Source organism: Misgurnus anguillicaudatus, chromosome 17 (assembly GCF_027580225.2).
Source record: "Misgurnus anguillicaudatus chromosome 17, ASM2758022v2, whole genome shotgun sequence".
Lineage (NCBI taxonomy): Eukaryota > Metazoa > Chordata > Actinopteri > Cypriniformes > Cobitidae > Misgurnus > Misgurnus anguillicaudatus.
The window spans coordinates 9,718,893-9,736,449 of record NC_073353.2 but is presented as its reverse complement, the minus strand read 5'-3'; the positions used below and the strand labels follow the sequence as shown (position 1 = coordinate 9,736,449).

Sequence of the window (17,557 nt, the reverse complement as noted above, 5' to 3'; positions counted from 1 at the left end):
AGTATTGTTTTTGTAAAGCAGATGATTACACAAAAGTACTGACGTGTCTGCAACATGAATATTAGTTTATTACATTATTTTTTGGTTATTATTATTATTTTTTTTAATGTTATGCTTCTATTTTGTACAACATAATTAGCTTGCTAGACCACGTACGCAGACGAGATATCGCAATGACAAATTTTTGAGCAGGCTTTAGTGCTAGGTTCCAATCGGGGTCCTAGGGGAGACCGAATTGCTCATGACACCGCGAAAACATGTGCTATTCGCCTCAAACGCATCTTCGCAAGTTAAAAATATTCAACTCGAGCGAAAAATTTGCATGACACGAAATTAACTCCCGCGAGTAATCTACAGCGAGTAACACTATGCCCCGCAATTGGTGTGTACGTAGCATAATGGTGCAGCAATCGCGAGTGATTTACATATTTAGTCAAAAGAAATAGGTATCCTGCGGCGCGGTAAGCGCGAATGGCGCGTAATTGAGCGTTGCTGTGTGATCCGCGCTATTTAAAAAATCTGAACTTTGGTGGATTTTCACGCTGCAGTAACCAATCAGGAGCTTGCTCTAGTCTAGCAGTTTCGTGATAACTGGAAGCGAGCGATGCAGAAAAACAAAACAACAATGGAGGACAATCATCATCGCTATACTTTTTACCGGAATTTATAGGATCTTGTTTGGAAGAAAGTGAGGAGGTCGAACAATCTGGACAATTTGAGTATATAAGCCCCTCCCATGACCCAAATTTACACGTGAATGTCTCGAATGAATAGAATTTCACGTGCGAATGAAGCGAGTAAACTCAAAATGTTTAAGGGTACAAATACACGCGAATAGCGCGTTTTTGCCACCGCTTCCGCGTCTGGTGTGAACGCACAGTAACTGACTTCAGCGTGGGACTTGAGAATAGTGAATAGGTATTCTGCGGTGCGGTAAGCGCGAATGGCGTGAAATTGAGCATTGGTGTGTGTGATCCGAGCTATTTAAAAAAATCAGAACTTTGGTGGATTTTCACGCTGCAGTAACCAATCAGGAGCTTGCTCTAGTCTAGCAGTTTCGTGATAACTGGAAGCGAGCGATGCAGAAAAACAAAACAACAATGGAGGACAATCATCATCGCTATACTTTTTACCGGAATTTATAGGATCTTGTTTGGAAGAAAGTGAGGAGGTCGAACAATCTGGACAATTTGAGTATATAAGCCCCTCCCATGACCCAAATTTACACGTGAATGTCTCGAATGAATAGAATTTCACGTGCGAATGAAGCGAGTAAACTCAAAATGTTTAAGGGTACAAATACACGCGAATAGCGCGTTTTTGCCACCGCTTCCGCGTCTGGTGTGAACGCACAGTAACTGACTTCAGCGTGGGACTTGAGAATAGTGAATAGGTATTCTGCGGTGCGGTAAGCGCGAATGGCGTGAAATTGAGCATTGGTGTGTGTGATCCGAGCTATTTAAAAAAATCAGAACTTTGGTGGATTTTCACGCTGCAGTAACCAATCAGGAGCTTGCTCTAGTCTAGCAGTTTCGTGATAACTGGAAGCGAGCGATGCAGAAAAACAAAACAACAATGGAGGACAATCATCATCGCTATACTTTTTACCGGAATTTATAGGATCTTGTTTGGAAGAAAGTGAGGAGGTCGAACAATCTGGACAATTTGAGTATATAAGCCCCTCCCATGACCCAAATTTACACGTGAATGTCTCGAATGAATAGAATTTCACGTGCGAATGAAGCGAGTAAACTCAAAATGTTTAAGGGTACAAATACACGCGAATAGCGCGTTTTTGCCACCGCTTCCGCGTCTGGTGTGAACGCACAGTAACTGACTTCAGCGTGGGACTTGAGAATAGTGAATAGGTATTCTGCGGTGCGGTAAGCGCGAATGGCGTGAAATTGAGCATTGGTGTGTGTGATCCGAGCTATTTAAAAAAATCAGAACTTTGGTGGATTTTCACGCTGCAGTAACCAATCAGGAGCTTGCTCTAGTCTAGCAGTGTCATGATTACAGGAAGCGAGCGAAGGGAGAAAAACAACAATGGAGGACAATCATCATCGCTATACTTTTTACCGGAATTTATAGGATCTTGTTTGGAAGAAAGTGAGGAGGTCGAACAATCTGGACAATTTGAGTATGTAAGCCCCTCCCATGACCCAAATTTACACGTGAATGTCTCGAATGAATAGAATTTCATGTGCGAATGAAGCGAGTAAACTCAAAATGTTCAAGGGTCCAAATATGCGCGAATAGTGCGTTTTTGCCGTCTCTTTCGCGTCTGGTGTGAACGCACAGTAACTGACTTCAGCATGGGACTTGAGGTTCCCATCATTTAAAGGTTCAATATAGAACACCCTCAAATGTTTAACTGGTCTTTATATGGTTTATGGCTGTACAAACTTATATATTTAATGCAGACACATACATTAAACAAGCTATTTCACAAAGATGAAGGTATTTTATTAATTAGAAAAACAAATCAAAGCTTAAAACTGTACAATCATTTACAAGGAATTGGATAAATCGAAAGTTAAATCGTTAAAACTTGAAACGAAAACAGTGTCCCAATTCACAGCCTGCTAACTTGTTACATCATTGACATAGTTAGCACAGTCTACAATCAAAATTAAAGTGAGAAGACATTATCAGATGTAACCCATATGATTATACAGTATATGCCAGTAACAGTCCTTTTATTTATGCTGTATATGCCACCTTTCATAACCATAATATGATATTAAATTTTAAACAGATTTGTAACAGTAATTGGGCTACATACAGTGCTTTTTAGACCAAAAAAAGATGTACTGTAATTTTAATGCACTATGAATCACTTTGGATACCAGCAAAGCATCTGTCAAATGCATGAATGTATATATGATTCAAGTTCACCCATCAAGTACTGTAGCTGAACGGTCCCAGTGGTGTCAAGGTTGATAAAACTTCATCACATTATCAACAAAGATTCACATGCAAGAAATTTTACCCGATAGTAAATGTTTCCTAAATCTCACCGTAACAGAAAAGCTTACCTTACTTTCTAAAGTCATACGCAACCTGAAACATAAATGTAAACATAATGAGCATCCAAAGAGTTCACACACATATTTGAGATCATTAGCCGGTGACACGTGAAAGGTCCAGTACCATGTTGTTCACCTATATACATGAAAATCAGTGACTCTCAATCCTATTCTGGAGCACTCCCTGCATGCACTGCATTTTGAGTGTCCCCTTTAATCTGAATTGTTTAGTGCTAAGGTTTAGGACAGGCATAGAAAATAGCACCCGTTAAATTAAAGGTGAAGTGTGCAATTTCTCCAAACAGATGTTGTATAAACAAACTGCTTGGTGCGTATGTGGTGGAAAGAAACACACATTTCACTCTTCTTAAGCTTAAAATAACTGTGTTGTTTTAAAATGTGAAGACACGTATGAGAGCAGATTTGGTCTGAAGACTTTATTTTGAATCTGCTCTATACTGTAAATCAGACCATTATATCCAACTTCGAATCAATTACGCATATGTTTCTTTAGGAGCAGATGCTAAATGACAGTTTATCCTTCATTTATTACTCGGCCATCCCCATAACCTCCCTGTTCCCACTGTATACACTCAGTCCTTTGGTAACAGTGGGTGCACAGGTGTGGTTAATGCAGATATTTAGTCCACACCCAAAGCCTTTAGCTGTCTCTCGATCTCTGCGTCTGAGATGGTGGCAGCTTTAGACTTTGCCGGGGAAGCGCCGGGAAGGCCTTTTCCTGCTGCCGGGGCTCTTACCATCTGCAAAAACAACAATTAGAGGCATTTATTAAAGCACTAAAACTTTGCATTTCACAGCTCACCCGGTGTTAATACTCAATGAGCATAAACCTTGTGGTTCAATTCTTACATTGAGGGATGTATTGGGAGAATATGTTTATAGCCTCTCCCAAACAAAACGCAAACACTTTATTTGGGGAAAAAAGGACAAGCTGTGTTTTATGGTAATATGAGTATTACATTTTGGCCCAGGGTAATACACATCTGGTGCATGGACACAATGATTCTGCATCTCATGAATGTAAAAAACTGCCTACAGTAATCGCAAGCACAGCTAGAGTCCACACATCTGCTATTAGCAGCCTTTGGGCTGTCAGTATCAGATGCATTTTTATCACTTTTATATTGTTTTGTGTGGTACAACTTTTTGTGCAACACCAATCACACTTAGTCTTTCATTTGAAACCTTGCTATTTTACTTCTGTAGAGTTCTGGTCAAAATTAGTAAGATTATTATGTTTGGTTATCATGGCTTTAATCCTGATTTATTTAATGTAATTTAGATATTGCCATTTACGATCACACATAATAACCAAACATGTACAAGTGTGTGTAAAAAACAACAACAATGGCCACAACTTGATGACGCTGTTAATGATGGAAGTTCACCTTCACTGTCATTACGAATCAATCAGTCTCACAGTGTGGCTTGATAAGAAACAAGTTGTTGCTACTAAAACCGTCTATATTTCAACATGTTAGTACTTATGCATACAGTATGTCACTGTGCAAAGTGATCGACATATGACATCAAACTATCACGAGACGCTTTTAAACCACTTTCACGATACACTGCAAAATACAACTTTCTTACTTTGTATTTTTGTTTTGTTTTCAGTACAAATATCTAAAAATTCTTAAATCAAGATGTATTTTCTTGATGAGCAAAATTACCTAAGAAAATAAATCTTGTTTTATTTAAAGTGCATTTGTGCTTAAAACAAGCAAAACAAATTTTATGAATAAATCTGTCAAAGTAAGAAATAAATCTTAAAAAATTAAAGAAAAATGTTCTCTACCCATTGGCAGAATTTTTTGCTTGTTTAAGCAGGAATATACCGAGCCCCTAAAGGGGGTCGCACACCGGCCACGCAAGTCAGTGTCGCTGAGCTCGGAGGTAATAACAACTCTGAGGTATCATAAACCGAAAGTGCACATTAAATAGAGCGAGCTTCGTCATATAAAAATTATGTTATTTAATGTTAAACTATGTGAGTGGCGCTGTGTGGCGCGACAGGGATTTGAGCAACTTCCTGAGTCAAAGCTGGGCGGCACTGGTGTGCGTATACTCATAGAAAACAACATGTTAAATTTTTTTAGAACACGCTGCGTGTCTGGTGTGCGATCACCTTTAGGTGACATTGGAGTAAAAAAAATCTAAAGTTAAGTTTCATGTGCTCACGTGACACTTTCATGTGCTCACGCAAAACCGTCATGTGCAGAATTTTTTTTAAGTTTAGTTTTCCGCATACACTTGAAACTTTCGTTCAACGATAGTTCACCGAAAGAAAACTCGATAATTCCACGTGCGCACACGAAAGTTTCACGTGTCCCCTTAGCGGCTCCGTAGAAATTCACTTAAATTTGATATTTTTGGTCTAAAAAGTAGACATATTTTCTTAGGTCATTTTGCTCGTCAAGAAAAAACATCTTGATTTAAGAATTTTTAGATATTTGTACTAAAACAAGACAAAAATAAGAAGGTAATTTTTTTGCAGTGTACTCTGATGTCATAGGCTGATCGGTCTGCGCAGTGCCACATGAAGTCAATCACACCTATGGTTTCTAATAAAGGATAACCCAAACACCATTGACAAGCAACCCTATGAACGGGGTGGAGCGTTTCTTAAAACTGTAAATTCTCTGGATTTAAACGTGGTTAAAAACATATGAGATGATGTAAATACGCATGTGAATTAAATATATAAGACTGGAAATTGAAAATGTGTTTATTGAAAAAACTGTATTTTGATGATCTCTTAAAGGGGTCATATGATGTTGCTTAACACAATATTATTTTTGTTTATTTTTTGGTGTAATGCAATATGTTTGGCGCAAACAATTTCGATGTTTCGCGCATCTGGAGGTCTCGCGGCCTGAATGAGGCGTTTAGCGCGGTAGACGCGAATCCGCCTCATTCGCGCATCCAGTTTGGGTTAATTTACATGCCAATGACGCAAATTGAGCGTTGCCGAGGGAAAGCGTTTAAACATGTTGAAAAATCTGAACTTTGCAACAAAAAAGCGCACCGCGTTAACAAATCAGGAGCTTGGTCTAATAGTGACGTGATTACAGGAAGCGAGCAGAAGTCGGAGAAGCCCCTCCCATGACACAAATTTACGCGTGAATGTATCGAATGACTAAAATTTCATGCGCGAGTAAACTTAAATTGTTCAAGCATCCAACTACGTGCGAATAGCGCGTTTTTGTCGCCTCTACTACGTTTGGTGTGAATCCAGCTTACAAAGCTCATAATTCTAAAAATCGCAGGTGTGCTCTGATTGGCCAGCTATCCAGTGCTTTGTGATTGGCCTAATGTCTCAAGTGTGTAACAAAGATGTTACACCTCTTAACAAAACACAGCAGCTCAATGACATAGTGGTGGCGGCAACAATACTACAGTGACAAAAAATGTTACACCACCTTTCTTCGCGTATACATTTGGGTGGTAGTGTGCAAATCTTCCCACAAAGTGACGTAGATATGTGGGGGGGTGTATGAATGAGGCGTTTTAGGAAGGCATGGATGAGCCTTAACTTTTAGAAAGAATCTCTCTTTGGATTTAAGACTTTAATCTTTGCGACTTTACAGATCTTCTATACGCACCAACAGCTTTTAACACTCCAAACACAAAGGAAAACATGAATTTGCATCATATGACCCATTAAAGCTGAGAGTTGAAATGTAAAAACATTTACCACAAATAACCACTTAAAAATTTTCACAAAAGTGTTTGAAAAACCTAAAGATAAATGTTAAATGGTGACTCACTTTTCCAGAGATCTCAATGCCGATTTCATCGAGCACCTGGTTCACAATGTCCTGGGATTCTTCTTCATCGCCGGATTCATCAAAAATCTCATCTAGCGTATCGTTAACTAAGAGAGAAAATACATGGTTTGATTGGGTATTTTAGGAAAAACTCTTCTCTAGACTCAGAAAAGTCATACTTACTCAGATCTTCTGTCATTCCCATTTTTAAGTTTTCTTTCTGAAAGTCCTGCATGGTTTGTAGCGTCTTCTTTGGATCCATTCGTTTATTGACAGCCTGCATTGTCTGAAAGAGCGAAAGAGTTCAATTCATTCATCAGATACCAGAGGAGAAATGATACAGTATATTCTCACAGTGCACAAAAAAGCCCTAACACAATCCACCACGGACCAATACGTTCTGAATGCAGCTCAACATAAATCTCAACATTGTACAGTAAGTAGATGACACAGAACATAAAAATAGGTCAAGTTGAGAGAAGCCCATTTTACTGTTCCTCTGGGTTTCTCTACACTATGGCAGATTAGACAAAACAGGAAGAGTCCTATCAGATGAGAAAGAATTATTTACATCATCTCCCCAGAATCATCTCATATCTAATCTATAATGTAACATCATACTATGATACTAATATGAATATGATCCTATAATTGAATACAAATCACAGAATACATATCACATATAATTGCATGCCTCCAGTGGTTGCTACAGATATGCATTAGAAGTGTGTAATTGTATATTTGCTTATTTTTGTGAAACAAATGTCTCGGGAGTGGATGTAATATGGTCAAGTTTGGAGTAGGCAACAATGCCACCCCTGGTTTTATGAAATTATTTTAATAAATAATGTTCATCTCATGCAACAATGTTGTACATAAAAGAAAACCAACCCATATACAAAGAACAATATATAAAATATTTCTCTTAATTATTTTTTCACAAATCTTTCTATATCTGTGTTAGTGAGCACTTATTCTTTGCTGAGATAATCCATCCACCTTACATGTGGGGCATATCAAGATGCTGGTTAGACAGCATGATTATTGCACAGGCGTGCCTTAGGCTGGCCACAAGAATAGGCCACTCTAAAATATGCAGATTTACTATATTGGAGGGTCTGAAACCATTTGCCTGTAAGTAGATAACAAAAACAAAATTGTTGCGTTTATAATTTTGTTAAGTGTACAGTGTTTCGATTTATTATTAGATTTACACAAAAATCAGATATGTGACCTCTGGTCCCCATAACCAGTCATAAGGAACGATTTATACATTTATACAACTATATGAAAATCTGGAACCTGAAGGTGCAAACTAAATATTGCGAAACTCGCCTTTAATGTTGTCCAAATGAAGTCATTAGCAACACATATTACTAACGATAATTACATTTTTTTATATTTACGGCAGGAAATTTATAAAATATCTTTATGGAACATGATCTTTACTTATGCTTATGATTTTTGGCATAAAAATCGATAATTTTGACCCATATAATGTATTCCTGGTTTTGTGGGCCAGGGTCACATATTACAATTTATTAAATTAATTAAAAAGCCCCAAAGGAGAATGATACTGTATGGCTCATATTTCAATGTTAATACTATGTTAATGAGTGTTAATGAGAACATTGCGTATCGACACAAAGACAAGCTAATGGTCTTTTTTATTAATGTAGAGCAAAAGTTAAAAAAGTGGGTCACAATAGTTCTGCTAACCAAAGAAGTTGCTCGACATCCTGCTAATTAAAGTCTGTTTAAGTATTCTTTTGAAGTACTGTGCTACATAAGCACTTCCCAGCATAACACCAGACTACGTGTGAATAATACAGAGACATTGTTAGAGGGGACAACTGGGAATGTTGTCTTGGGCTCACTTTAGAAGGACTCACAGAAAGGGGGTTCAACAAAAATCCTTCAATAACGCAGTAGCACAAGTCAGGCATATACATTGGGAGGTTTTGGAGGTCTTACCTTTGCTGTATTAGACATGGCTCCGGCCATCTTCATCTGAGAATTCATCACTTTGGTCTGTGTGGACATGGAAGTCACCTTCGAGCTTACAGCGTAGGTTCGATTCTTCTGTTTTCTAAGCTGTACAAGTTGCTTGGCTAATATCTTACATGCTTCTCTGTTCCCAGATTTGGCCATTTTCTTGATTTCCATTTCCTATTAAAACACATAAACATGGCATTTTGGTTTTATGGGGAATAGATGGGAGCATCTTGACCTATTGTAACAAAACAAGATATTTATGTTCTTGGTCAAAACAAACTGCACTGTCGGAGCTGATGGTGTAGTGGACAGTGCTCCGACATATGGTCCAAACGCATTTCCAGCGACCGGAGTTCGAATCCCGGCTCAAGGTCCTATGCCGATCCCATACCCCTCTCTCCACCTTGTACTATCCTGTCATCTCTCAATTATTTACTGTCTATCAATAAAGGCAAAATGGTCCAAAAAAAAATATGTGAGACTATTCATAAAATAACAATTATCTGTTTGTTTGTGTGATTCAATATATTTACCACGGGGCTGTTGAATGCTTTATTCTGATTGGTTGAGAAATGTTCCATGGCTATGCATGAATGCATTATTTTTCGATAAATGCAAACCTGACCTGTCAAATGTCTTAAAATAACCACCAGAGCAAAGTCTCAGATATGTCTGTGATAACCATAGTAAAGCAGAATAATTGACTTTGAACCTTTGAATTTTTGAAAATAATGCACGTTTGTTTCGCGTTGTGCCGCATTAAGACCTTGGGTGTTAATTATTTCTGAGTAATTCAACGGCGCATTGTCAATTCTTTAAATATTATAATTACATATAGGGAATACCTGTAAAAAAATGGTTTGAACAAGGGGTGGTCATCATGCCTCTAGTGCTGAATAAATACACATTTTACATTTAAGAGAGCATTATTACACTATTGTAATAATTATAATAATAAACTCAGCAGATCTCATGATCTCCTGTGTACTCTTAAGATCAGTCTCTCAGGTAAACTCTTGCTGATCAGCTAAACCGAGACATTAGCCAAAACAGACTCCCATTAGGGCAGGTGCTGCAGTACACCTCACATGATGCCTGCTAAGCAAAATGTAAGCAGTTACTCACATCAGATGCACTGACACGCACACACACACGGCTCCATCCTATTTTACCACAAGGTTGCTGCTCTCATTCTCAGGATACTGTGTTAATGTTTGTCTGTCGTAAACAAAACATGACTGGAATATGCCCTTTTTACTGTTAAACCATAATAAAAATGATGTGCCATGATTATAAATATTCATGTGGAGAGAGTCGGGTGAGATGAAGCGGTAGACTCAGCCTTATTAGAGAAGTTTTATAGTCACGTCAGACACAGTGCAGCACTTTAGATTGGAAAACTAGAATAAAACTGACAGACTGGTGTGCTTAACAAAAAAAAGATATCTCTGTTGTATCTCCATATACTGTACACTGCAAGAATGACCCACTATAGATGATTAATAATTTGCTCTCGAATGTCATTTGCACATATGAACTTGGCATCACTTTTTTAATATTTTTGACATAAAACCTTTACCAGGGTCTGTTGAAGGCTTTATTCTGATTGGCTGAGAATGTTCCATGGATGTTGATTATATTTCTTTAAAATGCACACCTAACCTGTCAAATGTCTTAAAAATAGGCACCAGAGCAATGTTTGTGGTAACCGTTGTATACTGTAAGCAGAAAAATTGACTCCGGTCCTTTGAATTATTTGAAAATAATGCACACCCGCAGTGTAACAGCACTCCCCTTCGCGTTGTGCCGCATTACCACCTTGGGTGTGCATTATTTTCTTATAATTCAACGGACCTGAGTCAATTATTCCTTACTTAATGCATTAAAAAGCAATAACATCGGGAAGGCCTTGAATGAACCTGATGTTCCTCGAAAGCAGAAGGAGGATGTTGGGATTTAAAGTAAGTCAACAGATATGCAGCTCTACTTACCATTTGCCTCTCCTGTCTCTCCAGGGCAGCTCTGTCTCTGGTGATTTGTCTCTGGGTGCCTCTCAGCTCTTTGGCCTGCTCTTTAATGACATCTGTGACAGAAAAGGGTTGAGGAGGAACATGCAATAAAACCGTCTGGAATATCCTCGTGCAGTTCATTGAACTGAAACTATGAGTTTTTTCCTACTCTATTTTAACTTTATCCCTCCTCCTCCACCTCCTTTATTTCTCTTATTCAACACCAAAAGAAAAAAAAAGAAAAAAAATGCAGAAATATCCCTCACATACACTGAAAGTTATAAGATGTTTCTTTGGTGCTTGTCTGTGCAAAACTTGCCATCCCAATGCTGGGGTGTTTGACAAGGCGTTCCGAATGTTATAGCACAGTGGTTCCAAACCTATTCAGCCCTATCAGTAAGGCTCAAGTAGCCCTTCATTAAAACTAAACCAAAGTTGTGTTTTAAAGACAATTAATTAATTAATTTTAAACATTAAAGGCAGGAATTATCTAAAAAAAACTTTACAAATTTGTTTAAAAGGTCTTTATATACCAATACATAAGTAAAATGTAAGTACTCTGAAAAAGAGAGTATAAAACTTGAGTGTCTGTAGACCTTTCACGACCGTTTTAAATTCGGGGCGAAACAAATGATTGGCTTGCATGAATATCCTTCTCTCTCGCGACCATGGCTACCACCCCTGTTGCTACAGGATCTGCCCACACCCGATTGATTTGAAAGTGCATTCAGAACTCACAGTACCTGCAAATGCGGTCAGCAAAGGCAAACAAGGCAAAAAAAGGAATAAACGAAGAAATCAAACAAGAGTAGCCTAAATATCGCGTGGCTTTCCCTCGAGCCGACGATGTGGTAGCGGTATTGTCTCTGGAGTGTATTGCACAACTGTTCACACCGAGTGCTATTTATACGCACTTCATAACAATGGGTTGGTATTTTGAGGAGTTTTTCAGGGATGTAGAATATACCCCCCCCCCCCCAAGTCTCTCAACACCTGCTGAATATTGTCTATAGGTGTTTTCACATGTTGGTGCGCACCATGGTGCGGCCTCGGACCACACCAAAATACATTGTATCATTTTTTTAGTTGTTTTTACCGTACTCGAAACGCCGCACTGTACACCATGTGACAACGGTCAGCGCTGTCATTGGTCTTTGACAGCTCTTACCATCTCATGACCACCCCCCATGTTTCTACGACAACCAGACTGACAGAGCGAGGCTAGCAAGATTTGGAGATAAACGATGCACGTCTTTGCGAAGTTTCTTTGCTTTAATGCGAAATTGCGCAACTGTTCTATTAAAAGCCCTTCTCACGAAGCCAGCACAAATTAAAGCTGTGCATTTATAAAATCATCAGGTCAAACGTCTCTGAGACAGTGAATTTCTGCAACGGACCAAGATTGCCTTGTTTGTTGTTAACCCACAATATAACACCCGGCTCACGTCACGACGGAAGCCCAGTGGATCAAACATGTGGAGAACTTCCTGTGTTTGGGTCGAGCAGCGTTCACACCACAGATGGGTCGCACCAGAGTTCGGTGGCAGCTGCTCCGAGACCACCTGTTTAGAGCGGTCTCGGAGCGGCCGTTTAGTGTGCACCAGAGTGCGGCTGTTGTGTTCACACTGACCCATACGAACCGTACTCGGACCGACACGTCATTTGGGCCGACCTAAACAGTGTATGTGTGAAAACACCCTATGACTAGTGAGAAACCTCATCATAGCACTTTAAAAGTGTTACGCCATAAATGCATTATGCAAAATAAAAACAACACAGCATGATCCTGTAAGTTTTCAACTGCATTATGGGTATCTCTGCTCTGGTGTTTGGTTCTACAGGCATTGCATGGCTGAAAACCAGAGCTTCTAAGTGCAATCAGAGAGTATTTTGTTGAGAAACAACAATGAACAGCAAACGTAGGAAGTAAAATTCAACCACATCACTGTCCCTCAGCTTTTCAAGTGCAAGGAAAGTAAAAAAATTTTTTTTAATCATTATCTGCATTACTTAATTTGGGTTATGCCTGAATATGTGTGCAATTTGCAAGTTTAAAATATCCTGGTCCACATAAAGCTTCCATATTGCTTTAGATAAATGAGCAATATTTTTGTGCCTATTTTGGCTTGATTGACAGCAAAATCTGTTATTCTCCATTTTAAGGACAAAACTCAATTAGGGACCAGAAGATATTGTTTGAAATCAGTGCTGCATGTTCAAAGACACTTTGAAATCAGATTCAAAAAGTCCCTTCTGTTACTGAATATTGGCTTTTAAGACTGAGGAGACAAAAATAGTTTGGGGCCAAGACCTACAAGATCAAGCACATCTCATTTCTTGCAAGTTGCAGACAAAACATTGGCACTCATAACCTTTATCCTCACACACACCCTTCTCTCCAAGGATGCCCGAATGTGAAGGCAAAGACAGTGCCTATAGGGGAGTTACGCTCCTCTACACAGCAATCAGTCCATCCTGTGTCCTCATGAATGCCAATCATTGTGAGGTCATTCAATTTTTTAGCTTATCCATAGTAGGAATGGTGACTAATTTATTCATGATTAAATAAAAAATTGTAGATATTTTTGCTATATTAAAACATAAATTATTTTAGAAATAAATAAATAAGTATAATAATAAACAGGTAAAATGAATGATTGAATGAATGTATGAAAAGAATTGTACAAATAATGAAAGAATGTGTAAATGAATCAAATAAAAGTTAATACAATAAACAAAAATAAAATGACAAAATATTAGAAAATTAAGAAAAAAGATTAGCCATAAGTTAGTAAAATAATAATAAATATGCTAATGTAGTCAGTTAGTAAATCTCACTGTACACATAAGGTAATATTAAAGTTAAAACAAGTTAAATATTGTTGTACAAAAGTGAACAAATAGAAAGAATGAGGTAAGAAAATGTCCAAAAGTCACAATAAGTTTTCTGAATAGTTCATACATAATTATTTGCCCATCTCTAAACACTGTTAACAGAGTTTGCGTACACGTCTACGTAAAAGATGACGTGTTTGAAAACGTCTTATTGAGGGAGGGTTATCGTCCACAAAACTCGATGAGCTAAACCAACTCTGCCATCTGAACGGATACTTTGGCATGTCGACTCTTTGCTCACCTTGGCATCAGCTGACATCAAGAGGACAAAGGCTTAAAAATAATGAAAATTCAACTTAACACAAGCAAACACATTACAAAGTAAGTAAAGATTATGAGTAATTAAAATCATTTTCTCTTGATTTTCAACCCATTTTTTTTTCTTTTCTTGTTTTGCTGATAATCACTAACATTTATTATTATGTATCATGAATCATGTATGAGTCTGTAGTTGTCCTATGATCCTATAATAGTAGATTATAGTAAATTATAATAATAAAACTGCAGTAGTATTCAATTTTCGGACAACAGCATGAGTTACGAATTAGTGTTTTTATTGTTAATCATTGTTAATGTCAGTCCACTGCAGAGGTTTAAATGTGTTTGAAGGATACCAAAGTCAATTGGTTTGTTTTTAACACACATAATTGTATTTTCTTGCTCATTCCTAATCAGATTTACTATTATGGTCAAGTACTGCGAGTTACGTGTGCCAATAATTTGCCTTAGCGTACAAGCTTTAGCAATGACAGTATAATCTGTCTAACATGACAGATTTTCTTATCTCAAAGTGATCTGCACATTAGACATGTGTTTGGTTTATATGCTGAGCTGGGAATGATAAAGACATTAATAATGCATTTAAATTTGGCTTCATTAAGAATGCGGTTTCAAACATTTCTAATAATTTAAAGGACCTGTACATCATTTAAACTGAGATTACTGACTAATCTGGTTGAGATGCTGTGTTAGTTTTAAATTGATTTTTTTCTAATTTTCCACAGATCAGATGTGAGCTGTATAATGATACCTATTGTTCTCAGCAGAACTGCTTTATAACTTAATCCAATTCAATTTTATCTATATAGCACAGAAAAGCAAAGAACAACCAAAGCATAGCAGTTTTAAATATAGTTTGGAGTATGAAGTTATACATTTAGTTATTCAAATGTATTTCCTTATTTGAAAAATGTAATAAGTACTCAATTTCAAACTATATGAACATAGTCTAGGATGGAGTATATGGAGGTATTCAATTTTGTTACTAATGCAATAAGTAATGTTTTAATTACAAACTATATCTTTAAATCTGAGTACATGAGGGTATTCAAAAGCTTATTGGACTTTGTTTCATTATTTGTGAAATATTCAACAAACAAATGTTTAAATGTTAAAAGATTGCATGTGGATCACCTTATCAGTATATTATTTATTTATTTATATATATTTATATATAATTCTCACCATATTAATTGGAACTAAATACAGGTGACATGACTTTATAGTTAAAATAATAAAAACTAATGTAGTTTCACAGTTTTGGCACACTTAACGTTACATTAAAACAGATAAACAGATCAAGATGGGACGGACAAACAGACAAACTGAACCACAAGCAAACACATTAATATGCGTTTCATTTTTATATTTTTACCGTTCATTTATACTTATTCACAACTGAATGCAAACCTCTACGTACATTTTAAACGACGTTAACGCATACGCTCACAGTAGTTCACATGCTTCGGACAGAAAAACTGGTATAACAGGCTAAAGTTTTTCAAAAAATGCAGGTGTAAATAGCAGTTAAACCGGTGTAGGCTATATGCGAAATCTGATCGTGATGAAGTAACGTAATAACAAAACAAAAGTGCCTTACCGTCAGCCGTCTTCTTTTTAAACAGAGACGCCATCATGGTTTAACTTTGATTTTATTTAACTTGATTTACCTGAACAACACTACCTAACGGCTACAGACTATCGATCTACTCAAAGGTTGAGATTTCCTTGTTTGTAAGCCTTGCTGACTTTTCAGCACATGATCCCGTGGAGTCATCCAGCGTGTGACGTCATCAGCCGGCGTGTTTATGATGCAGTTCTTCACGCATCCCTTGGGGGGCAGTGTCTCACTCTTACAGACATTCTGGATGATATTACCCTTGTCCTCATATAACAGTCGAGTCTACTTTTTTGTCACCCTCACAAAGAAGAATCTTGCACGTAATAAATTAACAAGACTTTACAGGCACTTATCATTTATTTTATGGTATTTCACTTATTTTATGGTATTTCAAAAGTTTTGTCATTATGTCATTATGTTTGGTTATACTATTGTCTACTGTACATTTCATTCAACAGTAAAAAAACAGACAATGCATATAATTCATACTATGATAATATAATATGCTATGTTTTTAAATTATATGCTATAATAAAGTTTTAAATGTTATACTGATATTGAGTCATTTCACTTTTTTAAATAAGATTAGATTGTAAAACTATTTAAACTGACACAGTAAGAGAAAAATAATGATTGTATTGAAGGGGAAACTTAAACTGAATGATGTCCAGGTGTCTATGCACCTTGCATACATGTTACCTTAAATCTAGATTTTTCACACGATTTTACAATATATCAAAACAATACCTATTCGTTTCCCACCACAAATAGCGCATTATATATTAGGCTATACATTGTTGTGTAATATAACCAAACCCCTTGCATCCATCACGCCCGTGGACTTTAATGCAGGTTAGAAGCCAAATCATTGTCTGTGGTAAATTTAACATTCTTATCAATTTTACGCTCCATCCACTTGAACAATTTGTGGCTGAGTTCCTTGTGGGTGTAATTCTCATCATATGGTAAAGTGGAGCAGGCAAACACAGTGAGGGCAGGAGATTACTGCCCTACAGCAAAAGAAACTGAGCCAGCCAGACAGGAGGAACAGGATGGGTGACATTGGGAAGGATAGCTGATGCGTGTGGCCCTCAGCACATTACACACTCTCTCTAAGGAGGACATTGGCCGTCCTGGGGCAGAATTCTCGTTAAGGTTATTAGGGAGATGTTTTCCTACAATCAGCAAGGTTGGCATCGGGGACCAGCGCTAAATGTGCTAATGGTAATAAGACCACTGGCGATCCATCTTACCCAAGCACACAGACCAGTTCTATGACGAAGTAATGAGACAGGACTACAGTTGTATTTGAGGGTGTCTTTAAAGTATATTAAAATCTCTGTTTTATATTAGAGAGAATCTGTTTTGGTGCGTTTGGAGGAGTCCCGCAGAGACCTCTCTGAAACATTTATCTGTCTTGCTCTGTTCGTGGAATTGCCCCAGGCTAGCAGACGTTTAATGTTAATGTGCTAAATATGTTTCCAGACATTAATATAAAGTAAGACGTCTCATTGGCGGAACAGGAGACTTTTTATTATTTCTGTTGTGATGTTGATTTTCAGGGGGTGCCTACTGCTCCAGAATTCCCTATTAATAATTTCACTTAGAAAGATCATTGCAATTAGTTTCATTAATTTGACTAAATCTTTGGCACAAAAATGATCATTCTTTTATTATTTACTCATGACATCCCAAACCTGATGACTTTTATTTTATGAAAGATTTAATGAGAAAACAGCCTGATCTCACAAAAATTGGTACAGATTTTACGAGTTGGCTAATTCATATGAAGTGGGTCATACAAAACATAGGATTAAAAAAAATAATAAATAACGATACCCCACCCTTAACCCCAACGTCGCAGGGCCAAAAGTAAATCTTACAAAAATGTACGAATGTTGGTTGTACGAAATAATACAAATTACGTACTAAGTGCCA

At 37.4% G+C, this 17,557-nt stretch overlaps 1 protein-coding gene across 1 annotated transcript; it reads right to left on the bottom strand.

Annotated features, from left to right (window-relative positions):
• Window positions 1–2,444: 2,444 nt before the first annotated feature.
• Window positions 2,445–15,794, bottom strand: chmp2ba (charged multivesicular body protein 2Ba). The gene is made up of 6 exons (XM_055215697.2): window positions 15,599–15,794; window positions 10,807–10,898; window positions 8,795–8,989; window positions 7,004–7,106; window positions 6,821–6,927; window positions 2,445–3,790 (listed from the first exon to the last, which is right to left on the bottom strand). Exons 1-6 carry the CDS (start codon window positions 15,633–15,635, stop codon window positions 3,671–3,673), a joined length of 654 nt encoding a protein of 217 aa, XP_055071672.1. The 5' UTR covers window positions 15,636–15,794; the 3' UTR covers window positions 2,445–3,670.
• Between the last annotated feature and the right edge of the window lie 1,763 nt (window positions 15,795–17,557).

What these genes read in the sequence shown, in the direction of transcription:
- chmp2ba (XM_055215697.2), bottom strand. Translation starts at nt 15,635, where the DNA reads ATGATGGCGTCTCTGTTTAAAAAGAAGACGGCTGACG. An exon ending in CCATGTCTAATACAGCAAAG is followed by an intron (nt 7,107 to 8,794) that starts GTAAGACCTCCA and finishes TCGCTCTTTCAG; the next exon opens with ACAATGCAGGCTGTCAATAA. An exon ending in GGGAATGACAGAAGATCTGA is followed by an intron (nt 6,928 to 7,003) that starts GTAAGTATGACT and finishes TTTCTCTCTTAG; the next exon opens with TTAACGATACGCTAGATGAG.